The 18,707-nt window shown below is 49.1% G+C and overlaps 1 protein-coding gene across 1 annotated transcript in view; it reads right to left on the reverse strand.

The window, feature by feature from the left end:
* Positions 1 to 563: 563 nt before the first annotated feature.
* KDR (kinase insert domain receptor) overlaps positions 564 to 18,707 on the reverse strand; it is a 42,016-nt gene continuing 23,872 nt past the window's right edge. Inside the window, exons 16-30 of the mRNA XM_008047830.1 lie at positions 17,673 to 17,779; positions 17,117 to 17,252; positions 16,663 to 16,767; positions 15,000 to 15,113; positions 13,904 to 13,992; positions 13,160 to 13,313; positions 11,576 to 11,673; positions 9,398 to 9,520; positions 9,146 to 9,257; positions 8,833 to 8,932; positions 8,351 to 8,456; positions 7,145 to 7,296; positions 3,179 to 3,278; positions 2,625 to 2,710; positions 564 to 869 (exon numbers count right to left, since the gene is read on the reverse strand). Of these exons, the coding sequence (XP_008046021.1) occupies positions 647 to 869; positions 2,625 to 2,710; positions 3,179 to 3,278; positions 7,145 to 7,296; positions 8,351 to 8,456; positions 8,833 to 8,932; positions 9,146 to 9,257; positions 9,398 to 9,520; positions 11,576 to 11,673; positions 13,160 to 13,313; positions 13,904 to 13,992; positions 15,000 to 15,113; positions 16,663 to 16,767; positions 17,117 to 17,252; positions 17,673 to 17,779 (1,805 nt within the window). The 3' untranslated portion in view covers positions 564 to 646. The remainder of the gene's footprint in view (positions 870 to 2,624; positions 2,711 to 3,178; positions 3,279 to 7,144; positions 7,297 to 8,350; positions 8,457 to 8,832; positions 8,933 to 9,145; positions 9,258 to 9,397; positions 9,521 to 11,575; positions 11,674 to 13,159; positions 13,314 to 13,903; positions 13,993 to 14,999; positions 15,114 to 16,662; positions 16,768 to 17,116; positions 17,253 to 17,672; positions 17,780 to 18,707) is intronic.

Below are 18,707 nucleotides of genomic sequence, written 5' to 3' on the forward strand. Positions count from 1 at the left end.
TTCCTGCATCCTGGAGCTCTGAACAAGCATCAGCCGGTGAGGGGACCTGGAGTTGCATCACTTCCTTCCTGGGGCTCAACCAGGAGACACATAAGGGTCCGGAAGGAACACTCATCAGGGGTCGGAAGCACACAGGAGCTCCCCTGGCCCCCTGTGCAGAGCACGCCACCTTCCAAGCCAGCAGCAGAGCACAGGCCACCTCCACCAGCTGCCCACTGCAGAGGCAGCTGCACTCCCTGGAGGCAGCAGACTCCCCTTCCATCAGTCCACAGCCTGCTCTGAGCCCTGGCTCAGTTGACTCAGCCCACAGCCTTCCCATCTGTCCTGTCCAGCTCCACGGGGGGTCAGCCCCAGGCCCTGCTGCATCTTTGAGGGTAGAGCTGGTTCTTGAACACCTTTGTCCAGGCCACAGAGAGGCCCACAGTAGGGGGCACTTGCAAGCTTTTTAAATGAATAAAAAGAGAATTGGCCAGTACTGGGAGAAGGCACTAACACATTCTGGGGTCACAAGCATCTTCCCAGACCTGCACACCTGAGGTCCTCATTTGAAATGAAGATCAGACGCGACCCCTTCCTGGCGGTGGAAAGACGAGACTGAAGATCTGGGCAGCTCCTGGCATGAGACCCAGGTGGGGGCGGCACCCTTTTACATGGGAGGCAGGGCCAGCACAGCCCCAGGGTCGGGCTGGAGTCCCTGGACTGAGCCGCCGACCTGCGCTCCAGTCCCCACCAGCCTCAACAGTTCTGCTTCCTCACTGGAGTACACAGGGGTGTCCGTATCGTCGGAGTGGTACCCAGACTGGTAGCCACTGGTCTGGTTGGAGCCTTCAGACGCCACTGACTCCCTGCTCTTGCTGGCCATCATGCCACTGGGAGAAATACAAACAAGAAGTTGAGAAGTCAGAAAGAAGACAGTGGCCTTGCTTCCCACCCTCACCCAGCTCCCAGTGCCATGCAGGCTGTCCCCCAGGGAGCCGCAGTCACCCATCTTCCCTCTATTCACCTGCACATCAGGACTACCCGGGCTGTCTCCCAGCACATCAGGTCTACCCAGGCACATTCTCAGGTGCTTATATGCATGAGCAGTTGCAGGTGAGCCCTCCCACACAGGCCAAGTCTTTGAAACCTGGGTGAGACAATGCACAGTTCTCCCCAGCTATGCAAAGGCCCCGACCTAAGGACCCTTTATGGTCTTGCAGATTGACACATTTATATACAACCCCAGGAGCCTGAGGGTCACCTGTAAGGCATTCAGGGACACTGGGACGTTCTGGAAGTTCACTCGTGCCCGCCCTATCCTGGCAACCAGGGCTTAACTGGCACATGTGTAGGGTAAACAAGGCTCTCAGGTGACAGCAAGCCTTAATGGCCAGCAGCGTGAGCCACCAAGGTGTGTGGAAAGCAGCTCCTGACTCATCACAACTGCACTCCTGGGGAGAACTGCGGCCCCCAGTCTCTCAGCAGCAACCAGAGGTGTCAGTGGTATGGGACCCTCACAGATGACAACAGTGCAAAGCCCAGAAATGCAGGTTTGACCTCGGCTGCAGAAGGTGCTTTCTTAAGTCATCCAGGTCCTTCTTTCCCTAATGAGGGGTTTTACCCAAACTACTCATGTTAAAAACTGCTAAAAAAGGATTGCATTAACTCTCTGTTCATCGATGGTTTAAAGATTACTTCAAATGACCAGAAATGCCATTTTTCTTTTACTCCAACTCCAATAAAACCAGTGTAGATGTCTTAGCATGGTACTTGGCACGCAGTAGTTGCTGAATAAGTACCTCTTGAATCAATGAATGAAACATGATTGGCTCTCACAATTTCCTACCTTGGGCCTTAGACAAAACAATAACATTGCACAATGGTACATTTTAAGTTTTGGCTTTTTGTTTGTTTTTGTATAAGCCTCACTCAAAAACCCATGGGTGTTCCTAATATACAACAGTTAGCTTACAAGTCGATCAAAGCCTCCTCTATTCTTACCTAGAGTGAGCCCTGTAGCAAATAAACAACTACTCTTATCCTATTTTCTTATAAGAACAGATTTTCATGTGTTATGTTAACAGCAGGAACACCCATTCAAAGCAACTATGAATTCCTACTGAGCCATGTGGAGATTATATTCAAAGTCAAATTAAACACTTTTTTCACAATACTTAAAAACTCAGACAATAACATTTTAGTATCTTAAACAAATAGATATTGGCTTATTGATATGCCATACCTCAAGTTCAGATGTACCATTGGTATCTGTACATGTAGAGGTATGAAAATTCTTCAGAGTCCACAGAGATTGTAATTATACCAATAGTTTTAGGGCTCAGATCCAGTGCCCTCTCTGTCATTTAGCTAATACTATACAAACTACTGACCTTAGTAAATATACTCAGAAATTCACCAGTATTTGTTAATTCTCATATAAATGGACCAAATCCTCTAATTTATTTCAGCTTATTTACTGGTCACTTAATTTCATCGTTTTCCTTCAATTCTTTATTTGTTAGGTTGATACGAACCTCTCCAACTGAAAAGGCACAAAAAGGGAAAAGTTCTGCACCTACGTTGAAAGTCCTAAGTTCCTTCCAGAATTCCCTGAACTTTATAGATTTCATGTGGCTGAGTCTTACCTAAAAGATGGAGTTAGTTTGGTTCTGTCTTCCAATGTCTTCAGCTCTTCTGAGGCAAGAACCATACCACTGTCTGTCTGGCTGTCCTTTTTAAGAGACAATGAGATGGCAGTTAGGTGAGCATGTCCACTGACCAACTATGTAGCTAAAGGGACTCTTGACCCATCTATCAGATAAGCCCCTGCAGAGGACGGTAAAGGCCTCACAGCCAGAAACTGCTGGCAGCCAGTAAGCAGCTTCTTCCTCTGAGCAGCTGCTGCGGGGGTGGGGGCCGGGGTGGCAAAAGGTAGCCCTAGGATGCCTCTGATTTCTCTCACGATGCCACCTGCACGTGAGTGAAGCTAGGCAGAAAGCTAGACTCTCTTGAACCCTGGACCAGGGGTTGCACCTGTGGAAAAGTTGGTGTTCTACCTTTACAAAGACCCCACGACATAGGCTCTCAGGAACAGCCTCGTAATGAGGTTCCAAGGCTTTAATGCTTAGGCTAATATTTATCCAACTAGTGTTTCATCCCTTGTATTATTTCTGAGACTATTTTTAAAAGATGTACTTACATCTGGGATTACTTTTACTTCTGGTTCCTCCAGTGGGATGTCTTCAAATGTTTTTACACTCACAGGCCGGCTCTTTCGCTTACTGTTCTGCAGATACTGACTGCAAAAGAACAAATATTTCTATTTTCGTGGTGGTATATTTGACTGCGGATACCACAAGTGATACCTACATTCATTATCTTTCAACCACAAGCTTAATAGCGACCTTCAAAACATCCTTTGGAATAAGAAAAACAAAACAAAACAAAATCTTTCTCTGTGAGCACACACTGAAGTCTTGATTTCCTGTGAAAGTCCATTTAAAAGTATAATTCAGCCAAGGAGCCAGGAGAGCCCTGTTCCTCTGAGTCATGCTTCTGAGGTCCAGCGCTGGCTGAAGATGCAGCATGGATGGGTGGCCCACCACCTCCCACTTGGCTTCCCCACCATCTCCCGGGAAAGGTAACGCTCACAGAGCAACCATCTGATGAAGGCAGGGGGCATCTTTAGGCCTACCTGGAGGGCACTGAGGCTGGGACCCCCCGGAGACACAGCCTCAGTCCACGGGCAGCTGAAGCTCACGTCCCTGTTCAAAGCCCCAGGGTTTCCCATCTCATGAAAGGGCAGTGGTCTGAGGGGCATGAGACACCCTGCCTATCTCAGAGTTGGCCAATGACTACAGAAACCTGAGAAAATCATGCCTATTTCTGTCCCTCCATTGTCCTGTCTTTAAGATGTGTTTGACCACAGCTGTCCCATTTCTCCCAAGGACACCGGGAAGATGATGTGGCAATGCTGGAAAATGCTGGACACACTAGGGATGAGTAAGGCTGTATCAGCTGAAGCTTGTTTTTTTTCCCTTGAATCCCAAAGGGTGCCAATTTCCCTCAGAAGTCCAAGAAAAAGACATTTCAGATCACTTTTCTTGGGGGTCCTCCTTCCCGCCATGTGGCTTTGGGTAGGTCTGGGCAATCCTGTCAAAATCACTCACAGCCCGAGTGGAGAGAAGGGAAGACAGGTGAGAAAGGACAGACATGTCTCAGAAGCCACCAGCCTCTACCATGGGAAGCAGAGCCCCGGAGGCCTCAGGGCTTTTCCAGAAAGGGTCTATGGGGATAGAACACACACTCTCCTCTTATATCCCAGCCCACGCTCACAACATGCAGACTTCTGGAGCACCGAATGGATCTCTGTCACTTTCCACCTGCAGATGAGGGAGCCAAATTTGGGGAGAAAATGGCCAATGAGGGGAGGGGCTGGGACCCTCAGATCTCCAGGCTCCAAGCCCATAGGCATCCTTGGTGTCTGGCATCACCTGCCCCACCTGGTATCCCTGAGAGTGTCAGGGAGGAAGAGGGAAGAGACAGCAGCAGACATGCGTGCTCAAGCCTTTGTTAAGCACCTGGTACATGCACAGCGCGTTCCCACGGTTATGTGTGCACTGTGGGCAGTGGGGGTGCATGCAGGGTATGAAACAGACAACAGGTGGAAATGGGACAGCCCACCTCAAGCAGTCTAATATCAGAGCCAAATTCAGAGGTACTCTGGCAATAGACTGGTCCATGCCTCAGTCTACCCAGGACATTGAATCCTCACCAGCAATTCAACAAAATGAAGAAAGCGGTGTGCATAAAAGCCTTTCTCTGGGAGGGAAATGCAAAATCCTGGATGCCTGCTTCGAGTGGGAAGGTAAGACCCCAAGATGAAATGTCAGAGCAGCTGCAATGGCCCCCAAACTGCCTACAGACAATCCAGGGGAATGTGTGTTTTCCTGCAGGAGGCAGTAGACTCGGGGACAGGGCTGGTACTCAAAGGAAACCAGAGGCAAAGCTGAGTCCAGAACCAGGCAGGACTTCCCCATACACTTCTCGGCCTCTTCTCTAAATAAATGCTGAATGCATGTTTTAAAATGGCTTACAGGGATAGACATCACCAGGCCAGCCCCACTGAGGCCTCATCCAACTCTGTTTACAACTCAGTGGGACTGAGGGTGATATCGAGGAAGCCAGTGAGGCTAGACAGGTGAGAGAAGATGGATGTGCCTCTCTACCCTTGGGAACAGAGCCCAGGAGGCATTGGGATTCAGCTGGACAGGTGAGAGAGGATGGACATGTCCTGGGAGCCACCAGCCTTTCTACCTTCGGAAGCAGAGCCCTGGAGATCTCAGGACACAGTGCTGTGTCATGTGCCTTTCTCTGCCTTTCTTCTAACCCAGACGATTAAAATGTGCCCATGAGATTTACTTTTATAAAAAGGAAAAAGGTGGAGGGGGTTGGGAGTGGATGCAAACAAAAGATTTCAATTTCCACTTCATTTCTAAAATCGTGGCTGGATGAAAGAGAAACTGGCCTGGAAAAACCAATTCAAAAATCACAGACAGAAAATAGGAGCCAGGCGGTGCTGGGCTGCAGAGTGGCCCCTGCCACACCTTGGGATAAACGCTAGCAGCCCTGGAGCCAGCCTTGAATCCAGCACCTCCCCCACAGCATGACCTCACCTCCTGTTCAGCGCCACCTGCGAAGCACCCAGGAGCCCGAGGAATGCCAGCCAAGCCTTGCACCAGCACAAGGGCTCTAGCTCACAGTCAGATGAGTCAGATAAAGGGGAAGGTGATGGCTCACCCTTGAAGACGACCGAACTTGAACTAGAGCCTGAAACATGAGTGGTGCTGCAGTCTCCTTGCCTGACTCGACCTCCCTGAGATCCTCCCTGGCACAGGCAAGACGGCACTGAGTTAGCCATCAGAGGAACCGGGCCTGTCAGGGACATGATTTCAAGCTGCTCACATGGCAGCTGTGAGTGCTGTGAGTGCTCCAGGGCCAGGCACTTAGAAGTGCATCCTATCATGTAACTCTTAAAGCAGCCATTTCCATAGCTCCAGTGGCCCACCTCATTTCACGATAGGAAAACTGAGGAAGGGGTTGGAAGACTTGCCCAAGCCACACAGCTGCTGAAGGCACACTTGTGAGCTCACTGCTCTATCTGACCCCAGTTCCTGGACCTTCAACCCCAACACAGCACTGCCCTCAGGGCACCATGCTGAGCCCACGTTCAACATCTACAGCACCAAAGGGTGACAGTTGCTACTTTGCCTCACCGCGTGTCACCACAAGGGGAATCTGACACCATAGGGGAAAGCTCTGACCATCTGGGCATGCCTCTCTCCCCACTGTACTCAGCCTGCATCACTCCAGGGGGTGCAGTCCTCAGTACCTGCCACATGGCCACCAGCCCAGGAGCAGCTGCAATGGCCTCCAAAGTATGCCCTGCACCCACCCCCACAGCTAGGCACCCTTCAGAGGGCAGGCTGGACCCAGCTGCTCAGGGGCTCCGTGAAAGGAGGAAAAGAGCAACACCAAGGGAAGTCGTCCTGGGCCAAGTCAAAGGTGATTGGAACATCATGTCATGGAAAACCATCCCAACACTTTCCTCACGCATAGGCACTGGGAGAAGAAAAGGGAGATGGCCTCCAGGACCCTAGGACAGGAGAGGGCTGGTGGGTATGTGTTTCAAATAAGCCACGATGACTATTATGCAAATAAAATGCCAAAAATCAGCCTTGGGTGGGGCTTCCCAATGCGATATCCAGTCTAATTCAGGACAGACCCAGCCCAAGAGCTATACATGTGTCCTCACATGGGACAGAGCACTCCCCATGACTCTCCCAAGCCACTTCATTCAGGGTCATGAGAGCACTTGTGGGGATGATTTACACGCAGCTGTCTGTGCGGCTGGTTCCTTTTCTCTGGGGAGTCACAAGCTGTGGCATTCCAGCCATTGTCACTGCAGGGTGGGAACCCCTAAGCAAGAGCCCTGGCAGCAGCATGGGCCCCAGATGGGAGGACACTAACCACCCAGAGCCTCTTCTGTGAGCACCCCCACCTGGTCCCAACCGAGGCAGCTGGTGCAGTGGTCTCACATGACGCCTGCCTCCACGGCACCCCCAGGGCCCTGAGCCCCCTACCCAGGCGGTTGGCCACACAGTACCTGAGTCCTGCTGTGTTGTCATAATGGAACTTGGGGTCGCATGCTTCCTCCTCCTCCATACAAGAAACAGGTGAGGTTGGCAGAGAGAGCCCAGAGTCCTCCTCCATGCTCAGAGTCTCTGATATGGGAAGAACAATGTAGTCTTTTCCATCCTGAAACAATAAACACAGAATGCTATTGTTGTGGCTCAGTCCACGAGAGCCTTCTTAGACAAAGGCCACAGGGCTTCTAGGCTGTGGCATGTGTGGCTTTCACATCTGAGCATAAATGGCAGGATGACATCAAAATGGACTGTCAGACACTGAGGGCTTAAGAGAGTTGCATGTGCTTATGGTGGTCTACACAAGTGGACAGGCCAGGAGACACGAGGGCCATGGTGACCACAAAGATGATGCTGGCGGTGGTCAGAGAGGCGACAGAGCACACAGAGCGCCACAGAACGAGAGATGGCCCTTCACAAAACCAGGCCACACAGGCACACGCACCAAAGGGACCAGCACCCCACTCAACCATCACGTCACCAGGCAATAGAAACATTGATGCCTGGTCAAGGAAAGGCAGCCCATGGGTACGACATGGGCCTTCCGAGGAAAGGCTGCACAACTCAGCGAGATTTCACCAAGAAAAGGAAATAAAGGGCAATGAGATACCTTTGAACATTTGGAAGGTTTATCGATAAAAACGGGTGACCCATTCTCCTGGCTGCGCAGAAGAAAAGGGGGAGAAACTTGGCTTCTGCCACAGGAGTGGCATCAATGGAGCACAAACAGCAAAGCCTACGACACCGAATCCTCCCAGGGAAGCCGCAGCAGCCCAGGCTTTCACTAAGCAAGAAACCCTCTATTTTACATAGCTTAGATGTGTTTGCCCACATAATTTACTTAAAATGTCCTGAAATTTCTTCAATTACTTGGTATTCTGTGGGTCAACCAGATTTTAACTTTGTAAGAGCATTTGAAGACATAACACAAAGATAAGTAGGTAGAACTAGAGTGGGCTGTGCCCAGGCTGTAAACGAGGTTCTCCTCTGTCTAAGAGAGTAATCACAGCTTTCAGAAAAGCATCTGACCACTACTCTAATGGAGCCAGGCGTGGTCCACCGTTCCATGACTGGAAGGACTTCCTGGTCACGAGGAGGCCCGCACAGCAGGGGGTCTGCGGCCCTCAGGAATCTTTGCAGAAGCTTCTCTGAGGGAGGTTACCAACCTGCTGAGCATTTGCTTGTAACAGGTTCCCCAGATGCTCCACCAGCTCTGAGAACGTGGGCCTCTGACTGGGCTCCCCCTGCCAGCAGTCAAGCATGGTCTGGTACCTGGGGAAGCAAAGCACCGATTTCATTAGCTGCCTCCTGCTCCTGGGTCTGATGCTGGAAACAAGCACTTGAATGGGTAAATCTTTCAAAAAGTCCACCATGGGCAGACATGCTACACAGGAAACCAGAATAGATCTGGCACCTGGGCTCAGGTGTGCACAGAGAGAAAACCTCACAGTTCAACAACTAATAAAAATGAACTGGCAGGCAGGAATAGTGACGTATGGCCATTTTGAGAAGCAATGACGTTGTGCTTGAGACCATCATGGAAGGCTTAAGACAAAAGCAGGACATGCCGGGCCACGAGGGGGGCACGTGTGATGGAAAGACTTGTGAGCCACAAAGGACAACAGAAGCATACTCGCTGATGCCTTACATTTCTGGTGTGGTGTAATCGGGGGCCCTCATTCGTGTCCCTTCCTTCAGTCTCCTACAGAACTCTTCATCAATCTTCACCCCAGGATACGGAGAAGCACCTGGAACGAAACAGCGAGAGACGTCATTCAATTTACTTTTCTCAGCAGAAAGGACTGAGCCTGACCTGTGCATACCCTTGTCACCTATAAATCTCTTTTTCTTTTAGATTTCACAATACAAGGCTTCCCAGAAGTTTCACCTGACAGAGGTGAAGGACAGGCAAGGAGAGATCCTATTTGGAGCCTGGATAGAAGGACAGGAAGGTGACTTACCTAAGGAAAATATTTCCCAGAGCAAAACACCGAAAGACCACACGTCACTCTGAATTGTGTACACTCTGTCAAAAATTGTTTCTGGGGCCATCCACTTCAAAGGGAGGCGAGCCTGAGAGAGCAGAAGAAAGGAATCAGAACCCCAGTGAGCAAATATCCAAAGGAAGAACTTCCTCTGTTCCCGACACAGGCTCTTACGATGAGGAGTGTTCTGTGACTTAATGGAGCACTGGGGTCATCTCTGAAACTTACATCTCCTTTTCTGACATAATCTGGGTCTTTATAAATATCCCGGGCCAAGCCAAAGTCACAGATCTTAACCACGTTCTTCTCTGATAAAAGGATATTTCGTGCCGCCAGGTCCCTGTGGATACACTGCAAAGACAATCGTGTATGGGTTAGGCCTCAGCACAGCTGATTGCTTTCACATCTGCTGTGACCTCATGCTTGAAAAAAATCCCACATCAGAAAACCACCTGATTAACAAGGGCTGGGCTAGTACCTCTTACCAACACTTCAGGGGAACAGTCTATGAGCTTCATTGAAACACACATCTGCTTATGCCATAAGCAGTCCCCGCCTTTGGAGTTGAATACTTGAGTTATAATATGATGACGGAGTCATAAATAAACTTCTCCAGGACACAGTTAAAAATGTGTTTCTGGTCACATCCACACAGTCCTTTTGCCTGACACCATATATGGTTTAAGCGTGTTGATCCAAGGAGGTCCCAGAATGGAACTTGGTTTTTGAACGAATACACGGGAGCCAGGAGCGAAGGGCTCTCATTGGCTGAGCATCTTTGTTGGCCTCCCCATCTCACATGGAACCCAAACTGGGCGTGTCCTGACCCAAGAACCAGGCTATCACAGGGCTCAAGTGCAGCCCTGTCAGCCTGTATGAGCTAAGGGGATTCTCCAGTGCGCCACAACCACACGGAGTTCTCCCAGCCTTCCTTCCCTTCTCTCCTTTCTCCACATCCTCCAACTTCATCTAACTTGCGACTACCCAGAAGCTTTAGCTCCACAGATAAATGTGTGAGAGAACCAGTGTCTTGGGGAAGCCCACAAACAAATCAAAGCTTCAGGGAGACTGCCTGCATGGGTGTGGAGTGACCACATGGGCCGGGCAACGCATGCTCTTTTGAACAAGGCACTGCCTGGCACAACTGGGCAAGACTGGGTTTTCCAGGAAACAGACAGCACTGTCCATTTTCCCCAGCCAAAACTCCCCTTTTTCAGACCAACAGCCAAGAGGTATTCATGAAATCACTAGGTAGATGCAGCAAAGCAGAAGGAACCCCCCACCTCACCCATTCCCTCCTGGTCCCCAAGAGGAAACACAACCTGTCAGTGAGCTCTGACCTTAAACCAACAATGATAATTCATCATAATCTCCAAGAAGAGAAGAAATCTTCTGTTTGGGAAAACCCAGTTTCTCTCCCTTCCCATGGGAGAGCAGACGCTTCTAGGGTCCTTGGGCTCTGGGTGCAACACAGAGCTTTAAACTCCGGAGGAAGACAGACTAGGGATTTCACTCTAATTTACAAAACACAAAATGCCTCAGTCTTTCTTTCCCCATAGGCCAAAGCCAACTCGTCTGGTCAACTGACAGTCCTTCCTGAACCTTCACTTGGCTTTTCCTTGTTTGACATACAGCTGTGCTTTGACCCTCTGCACAGTGACTGCCACTCACCGCTCTGTGGTGCTCACGACCTCCGGAATACTTGCGACCTGTCACGTCCCCACCTCAGCCTTTGTTTGCCCTATGTTTCTAACTTTAGCCCTCTTAATCGCACTCATCTGAAACCCGTCCTTCCTGGTTTCTAATTATACCACTAACAAATACTTTTGATGGATGATGATAAATGTAAAATGAATTAAAATAGATTCTCACGCCAAGATATCCGTTGGGCTCAGTCCCTGCCATCCCAAATCATGCTTAAATGTCAGCTTCTTAGGAAAGCCTTCCTCGTCCTGGCTTAAACCAGCATGCACACACAGAAGCGTGCACACACGTGCGCCACTCCCAGATGCTCCATAACCCATGTCTGCCTTCATTTTCCCTACAGTGGTGGCTCCTACCTAAATCTGCCATGCATCTTACTTGTTAATGATGACTGTTGTCTGCTCCGCCCATGGGAACATAAACTCCATGAAGGTGTAGAGCTCGACTGATTGCTCACCCTGGGACTCCTGCTCAGAAGACAGCCTAGCACCACGGAGATGTGTGATCAATAGCTATCATGTAGATTAATTCTGTGAACACCTTGACCCCCCCCTAAAGTGCAGACTTGGCCTCCCCATCAGGGCTCCTGTGCACATCCTAGAAATGACAAAAGAATGGCAATTCCAAGCAGGCACCCTTGGCCTGCAGGAGACCTCATATTTCCAAGGCTGTGGTCTGAAGAGAAGTCCCCGACCGGCTTACCTTGCGCGACGCCAAGAACTCCATGCCCTTTGCCACCTGGAAGCTATAGCAGATGAGGAGCTCCAAGGTCAGGAAGTCCTTGTAGTGATCCTCAGGAGCTGTCAAGAGACAGGAGAAGGGTTAGCATTCCCACCGGTCAGCACAACTGTTTCTAATCTCACGAGAGTCATGATCTTGAGGACTCAGGAGTTAAATTTCAGGACATAAAGGCAGAGAGTAATGCCTCTGTTGCCTGTGGCTCTTCTGAATCCCAGTATTATTAGCCTCCATCATGCCCCTTGGGGAAAAGATTGGTCTTTCCATTTTAGCCAAATTAAACCCATAAATCCAGGAGGTAAGTGGAAGTAAAACTGGCTTGGATAATGGGCAAAAAAAGAGGATTTTTTTCAAGTTTTCTGTTTTAACTTTTTTGTTTTGTTTTGTTGTTGTGTACCCAGAAGAATCGGCAATAGTCTTATATTAAGAACTCTGAAAAAAAACCAATACTCAGGGTCATTGAAGCTTTTCTCTTCAAAATATGTCCTGGGACAAAGGCCAAAGGTCAAACAGTAATCTACAATGGATAGCTAAAAATACCAGAAATATATTTACTTCTCTCAGTTTCGAACTTAAGAAGTGCTGTAAGGACATTAAGTCTGGCCTGTGGGAATGTTTTTTCCTGAGCGATAACAGGAATGTGAAGAGAAAGATGAATTTACGTAAACTGGTGGTATTTACTTCAGTGCAACAGGCACAAATAAACACTAAGACATTAATGGGTGTTTCAAAATGATCTCTTAACTCTGGTCAGATAAGATAACACTGTGGCTTCTTTCCTGAAGACAAATACCAGAATAAACAAAAACTCAGTTGGAATAATAACCTTGCAAGTATTGAAAAAGCTGCAAGACCTTTTCTCCATGACTTGTGAGCACAGGGTTCAAGGGCTCTTAGTGGACAATTAGTGAAAGCCCCTCATTTTCATGACTCTGTTCTCCTAGACTCACACCTCAAGAGGAGCCTGAAGTCAGAAGTCCTGCCTACACCCATCAAGCTGTCCCTGCTCCTGAAGAAAGCAGGTACACTGCTATCCTAGAGCTGGTGTAGTCCTAGATAGCAGGCTGGGACCACAGTGCCACCCATAAGGAGCACTAAGGCATCATGGGAGATGTAAAGAAAGGCCATGCTTCCTCGGGGATGTGTGGTGGGAGGGATGCCTTGGCAAGCTGCTCAGGGTGGGGTGAATAAGTCCTGAACTGCCCTGAACCAGGCCAGGTATGGTGACAGAGGACCTTTGCGTGCCAGTGAATTGTGCTCCACATGCAGGAGGCTCACCGTCAGGGAATACGCAGGCCCCCCCACTGATACAAGCTGATACCAGTGGAGGGCACTGGTGTGACTGCAGCCAACCGCCCAGCCCTTTGAGTTACCAGCCTCTCAGGCTAGCCACTTCACTTTGGAGGACAGGGTGGAGACAGGCCAAAAAGTCAGGTCTCTTTCAGACACGAGGCAGGATTGACTTTTTCCGTGACCTGTGCCTTGTGACACCTGTCCTATCTGCTCCTGCAAGCACATGCGTCAAGCATGGAGGAGTCATGGCAGTACCTTCCTCTTCCTCCACATCACTGAGGGACTTCTCCTCCACAAAGCCAGAGCTGGCAGAGCTCTGGCTGCTGGTGATGCTGTCCAGGCGGCGCTTCAGATCCACGGGGACTTCCCCAACGTAGTCTTTCCCTGGCCGGAACCGAGTCCCTTTGGTCTATGGAGAAACAAAGGAACACACTCTGTGAATGCAACACAGGCCTTCAGCATACAGCCAGCTGCAAAGACACCAAAACCATCAAAAAGCTCCAGGACGGGCAGTGGTGCCAGGTCCAGGCAGTCTCAGGCTGGAATCTGGGGCCAGTTTTGCACAGAGCAGGGCCTCTCCCAGACAGCTGAGCTCCTCCTGCAGCCTAAGAAGGCCAGTGCCTTGTTTCAAGCTGTGCTCAGGCACACTCAGCAGAGGCTGCTTTTCACAGAATGATTCGCTCTCCACGGGGCCAGCATGGCAGGGGGAGGGAGAATAGCTGGAGCTAGCTTTTCCTCTGCCCCCCCTCCGTCCTTGGTCACACCCCCTTCTCCCCACTCTGGCACTCTATAATGGGTCAGTAGATTAAAGTCACAAAAATCAGACATGAGACACATATGGCCCCCAGAAGGTGGAAGAGGAAGTTCCGGCCGCCAAGGGGTAACACGAGACGGCGCCTCACAATCTCCCACAGAATTTCAACTACAAGTCTGGCCTGAACCACCCCGCGTTTTCCTCCCATGACAACAGGGCTGGAGCTGAGTGAGGAAGTGATGTACCTTGTAGGGGATGAATTCGCTTCTCTTGCTCCTTAAGTAAGTTGACAAATTCCCAAACTTGCAGAATTCCACAATCACCATGAGCGGCCCTGCAGACAGCACATCAGGGAAGGAACAGGTGTGATGATCCCCAAATGCCTCAGAAGAAAGCCAACCTTCTCCTGGGCCAGCATTAGAGAAGTCATCTTGTCTCAGTTCTCTCATGTGGGATCTTTCCTTTTTCCAAAAGGCAATCCCACAATAAGATCAGTCAAAATTTCAGAAGAAAACCCATCACTGGCTTCTCAATGCATCACTGAAGATGTCTCCATTTGGGGGAGGGACCACCCTTAGGGGTCCTTTGCTTTCAAGTTTTTTGGGAAGCTTACATTTCTCATCTGAACATCTATTACATGTATAACAAACTGCATCATAGTGGTGTGACATTTCTTAATTCAGGGAAAGTTGTAGAATAATTTCATTAGAACACTCACTAAATTTTCTTGAAGTATATTTATGCAGTAAGTCCCCTACATATGAATGAGTTCTGTTTCAAGAGCATGTTCATAAGTCCAATTTGTAAGTCCAACAAGTCGTAGGTCCAACAAAGTTAGCCTAGGTGCCCAACCAACACAATTGGCTATATAGTACTGTACTGTAATAGGTTATAAATTTTTTTCACACAAATAATACAATTTAAAAAAATACAAAAAATAAAGCATTTTTAATCTTAGAGTCCAGTAGCTTAAAAAGTGCAGTAGTACAGTACAACAGCAAGCGGGATGGCATCAAGGGAACAGGCAAGTAGAGTTACTGACTGGAGGAGGGAGGGAGGTGAGAGACGGTGGGCAAAAACACAACCACATGTAGAGGATGTATGCATGTGACAATGCATGCCAGACACACGAACTAACTTAAGGCATTAGATATGCGAATGCATGTTTGCTCTTTGAAAGTTTGCAACCTGAAGGTTTGTAGGTAGGGGACTGCATCTAGAAATCCAAGACAGTATTCTAAGTTAACAAAATCAGGACTATGGGAGTTGAGGGGTTTCCCTCCAGTACTAGCAGAAGCATGTGTCAAAGTAAGATAACCAAAGCCACCTACAAGGACTCACCTCCAGGCTTGGTGCAAGCACCAAGGAGATTGACCACGTTGAGGTGGTGGCCAATGTGAATGAGGATCTTGAGTTCAGACATGAGGGCCCGGTGCTCACTGTGGGTTGCTCCTTCTGCAAACACAGATAGGGGGCAAGAGACATGTGGGCATGGCCTCAGGGTGACAGCCCTACCCTCCACTACATGCCCCATGTAACCTCTCCTTGGGGGCACACCATGACCTAACTCTCAGGCAAGGCATGTTTCTTCAAGTCAAGTGCAAACACTACCCTTTTTTTTTTTTGAGTCAGAGTCTCACTCTGTTGCCCAGACTGGAGGCAGTGGCATGCTCATAGCCAACACAGCCTCGATCTGCTGTGCTCAGGCTATCCTTTTGCTTCAGCCTTCCAAGTAGCTAGAACTACAGGCATGTGCCACCACGCCTGGCTAATTTTTTTTTTAATTGTAGAGACTAGGTCTCACCAAATTGCCCAGGCTGGTCTTGAAGCCCTGGACTCAGGCAATTCTTTTGTTTCGACCTCCCAAAGTACTGGGATTATAGGCCCAGCGCAAATACTACTTTCTAGCCCAACATGCACTCTATGCTTTATGTGAACCCAGAATGCTTGATATTTAAGGGACCCATAGTGAAGTCACATGCAGAGGGGAGGGTGTCTCTGCCATGGAACTGTGCTCTCTTCTGCCACAAAACTGGATTGTTCTATCTCAGGTTGACCATGTGTCCCAGGGTCTGGTCATTTCAGTATGCCCTCACAAGGAGGCAGTGTCACATGTTAAATGTCCTCATGGGTTAGGGGCTCTCCTGAACAAGCCAGCAAACCCACATCCATTTGGGCAGGCTCCTTGAAGGGGCCAGTCAGCCAGGCCACTTGGTACAGGAGGCTGATGGGACCAAGACTCTGTCTGCTCCTGTATGATAGTCTACATTTCCCTGCAAGCACAGTTCACATGTCAGCCCTAACAAGTTGCCTCAAAATGGCATATCCTTTGGCCACAAGAGAGAGGAGGCAAAAGGAGAGAGCTGGCTCTGAAATCCACAGGCCTATTGGCAAAGGGCCAGGGGTGCTATCTTCTTCTGTGAAAGCACAGCACAGTCAGAGCAAAGGGCTTTATAGGCATCCCTTTTGGAGCCAAACAGCTGGGCCAGAGGCCCATCACTACCAGGATAAACAATGATCTAGAAAGCTTTCAACCTTTAAAAAGTCACCCATCGTCCTTTTTTCCTAGCATAACCATTCTTATTTTGTAAATTATCTTTTACATATGAAAATCCCAAGCACTTTCCAGTTATTGGGAGCATGCTGTTTTACATTTCACTAGTTCCCCTTTCATATTTCTATATGGTACATAATTATCTCACACCATAATCTAATGAGTAACCATGGCCCTGTTCTTCTGTAACCAGGAAAAGCAGGCTAGCTGAGCTCTGCACAAGGGCAACCAGGCAGAGCAGGGAAACCCATCCCAGCTCTATTTGCCTGGCTGTGCACCTGACTACAGAGGGGGACCTTTTTATCCAGTGTGCACAGGTCATTGTGCAGGCTGGCTGCATGCCAGGTTGGTGGACCCTCCTATGCACACAGCCACAGACACAAGCCTCGCATCATGTGCAAAGACTGGATAAACAGAGAGAGATACATCGCCATGTAATTTTGTTTTTACCTTTCAACATTTTGACGGCCACAGTCCTGCACGTTGCCGTCTTGTCGATTCCAAAGGCATCTGCTTCGATCACTTGGCCAAAGGCACCACGGCCAAGAGGCTTACCTGGAGTCAACAGCAATGCACAGCACAAGGACTTGGGTTATAACAACACCAAGTGACAGGCAAGGATTCCAACCAGATAGGCTGACCACACATCCACATTTAACATGGGCAGCCCAGTTCACCCCCTGCCCTGGTTTAACTACTGCATAACCCCCTTCACAATTCCAGAGTCTTGCTTTGGATGGTTATCCAGAGACTCTGCTTCCAAGGGGCTGAGCAACTACCCAAATTCACTCCAAATTGGTATTTTCAAACCCAAATCCAACATCAGAATAGACTGGGTGTGTCTAGCAGAGCTGGAGATGGCTGGGGGAATACAGCATCCAAGTCATGTCAGGTGAAAACGCACCGAGCTTGAGCCGGTCTCGGGGGAACTCCCATCTGCTGGCATCGTAGGGCAGGCGCTCACAACGCTCATCCAGGGGGAGCTCGTCGGGGTCCATGACAATGGACAAGTAGCCTGTCTTCAGTTGCTCGCCACTGGCCTGGAAAGCATCACTCCTTCCAGTCACACATGCTCTACTGTTTGGCTGTTGTTCTGTGTGCTTGTTATTGTTTATGGGAGCCTCATTCCTGTGTCTCACTTTCCAGTGAAACTCAGGGGCAGAGAGGAGTCCTATTGTACTCCTGCTTCCAGGGTCCCCTTACCCCCAAAAGAGCTCAGAATTAAATTTTGGAATCTTAATTGCACTAGACAGTGCAAGCCAGTTTCCCCTCTGGTGGCTTCCAGCAATTAAAGCCCCGAGGTTTAGCCAAGAGAAAGTGGGCAAGAACGTTATTATATTGAAATTAAAATATGCCTATTGAGCCAATAACAATGGGAAGAAACAACTCAAAGAGTACTGTCAGCTTTCATTAATCATGAGAACCAACATGCATGGGCCAGAGGGAAATGCCTGTGTTACCCGCTTAACGGTCCGCAGGACGATGACGAGAAGAAGCCAGAAGAACATGGCGATCACAGCGGTGCCCACGAGAATGATGACCTCCAGGTTTGTTTTCTCCTGGGCACCTGAAAGGCACCCTGAAATGAACGTCCGCAGCCAGAAACATATTCCTTCTGACACAATGACCAACGCTAGCACTAAACCAAGCTCTCAAGCCACCCAACCTGGGATGGCTCTGGAGTGTAACAATCACACACCCTCAATGGGATGTTGTCTATAGGACTCCCGGTGGAAAATTTAAAAGCTTGCAAAACATTGCCCATGAAAGCCTCCAGCAATAAAATTCTAAGGTAATTAAAGACAGAAGTATTTGTGAAGTTGTCATGTCTTAAAGACAAACACAGAAAGTGCTTAAAAGAAGAGGAGTCAAGGCTGCTCAGCCTGTAATCCCAGCACTTTGGGAGGCCGAGGCCAGCAGATTGCCTGAGCCTGCAGGTTTGAGACCAGTCTGGGCAACGTGACGAGACCTCATCTCTACAATAAATCAAAAATTAGCTGGGCATGGTAGCATGCACCTGTAGTTCTGGCTACTTGGAAGGCTGAGGCAGAAGGATCGCTGGAGCCCAGCAGGTCGATGCTGGGGTGGCCATGAGCATGCCACTACACTCTAGCCTGGGCGACAGAGTGAGACTCCAACTCAAAAAAAAAAAAAAAAAGAAGAAGAAGAAGAAGAGCAGTCTATTTATTAATTTTTTAATTTTTTAGAAACAGGGTCTGGCTCTGTTGCCCATCCTGGAGTACAGGGTGTGATCATAGCTCACTGTAGCCTCCAACCACTAGGCTCAAGCGATCCTCTCACCTCAGTCTCCCAAAACACTGGTACTACAGGAGCACACCACATCTGGCTAATATTTTTGGTTTTTGTAGAAGCAGGGTCTAATTATGCTGCCCAGCCTGGTCTCAAACTCCTAGCCTCAAGGGATCCTCCCAACTCAGCTCCCAAAGTTCTGGAATTATAGGAGTGAGCCACCATGCCCAGATCCGGAAGAGCAG

Source organism: Carlito syrichta, unplaced genomic scaffold, assembly GCF_000164805.1.
Source record: "Carlito syrichta isolate Samal-C Ts95f unplaced genomic scaffold, Tarsius_syrichta-2.0.1 Scaffold117951, whole genome shotgun sequence".
Lineage (NCBI taxonomy): Eukaryota > Metazoa > Chordata > Mammalia > Primates > Tarsiidae > Carlito > Carlito syrichta.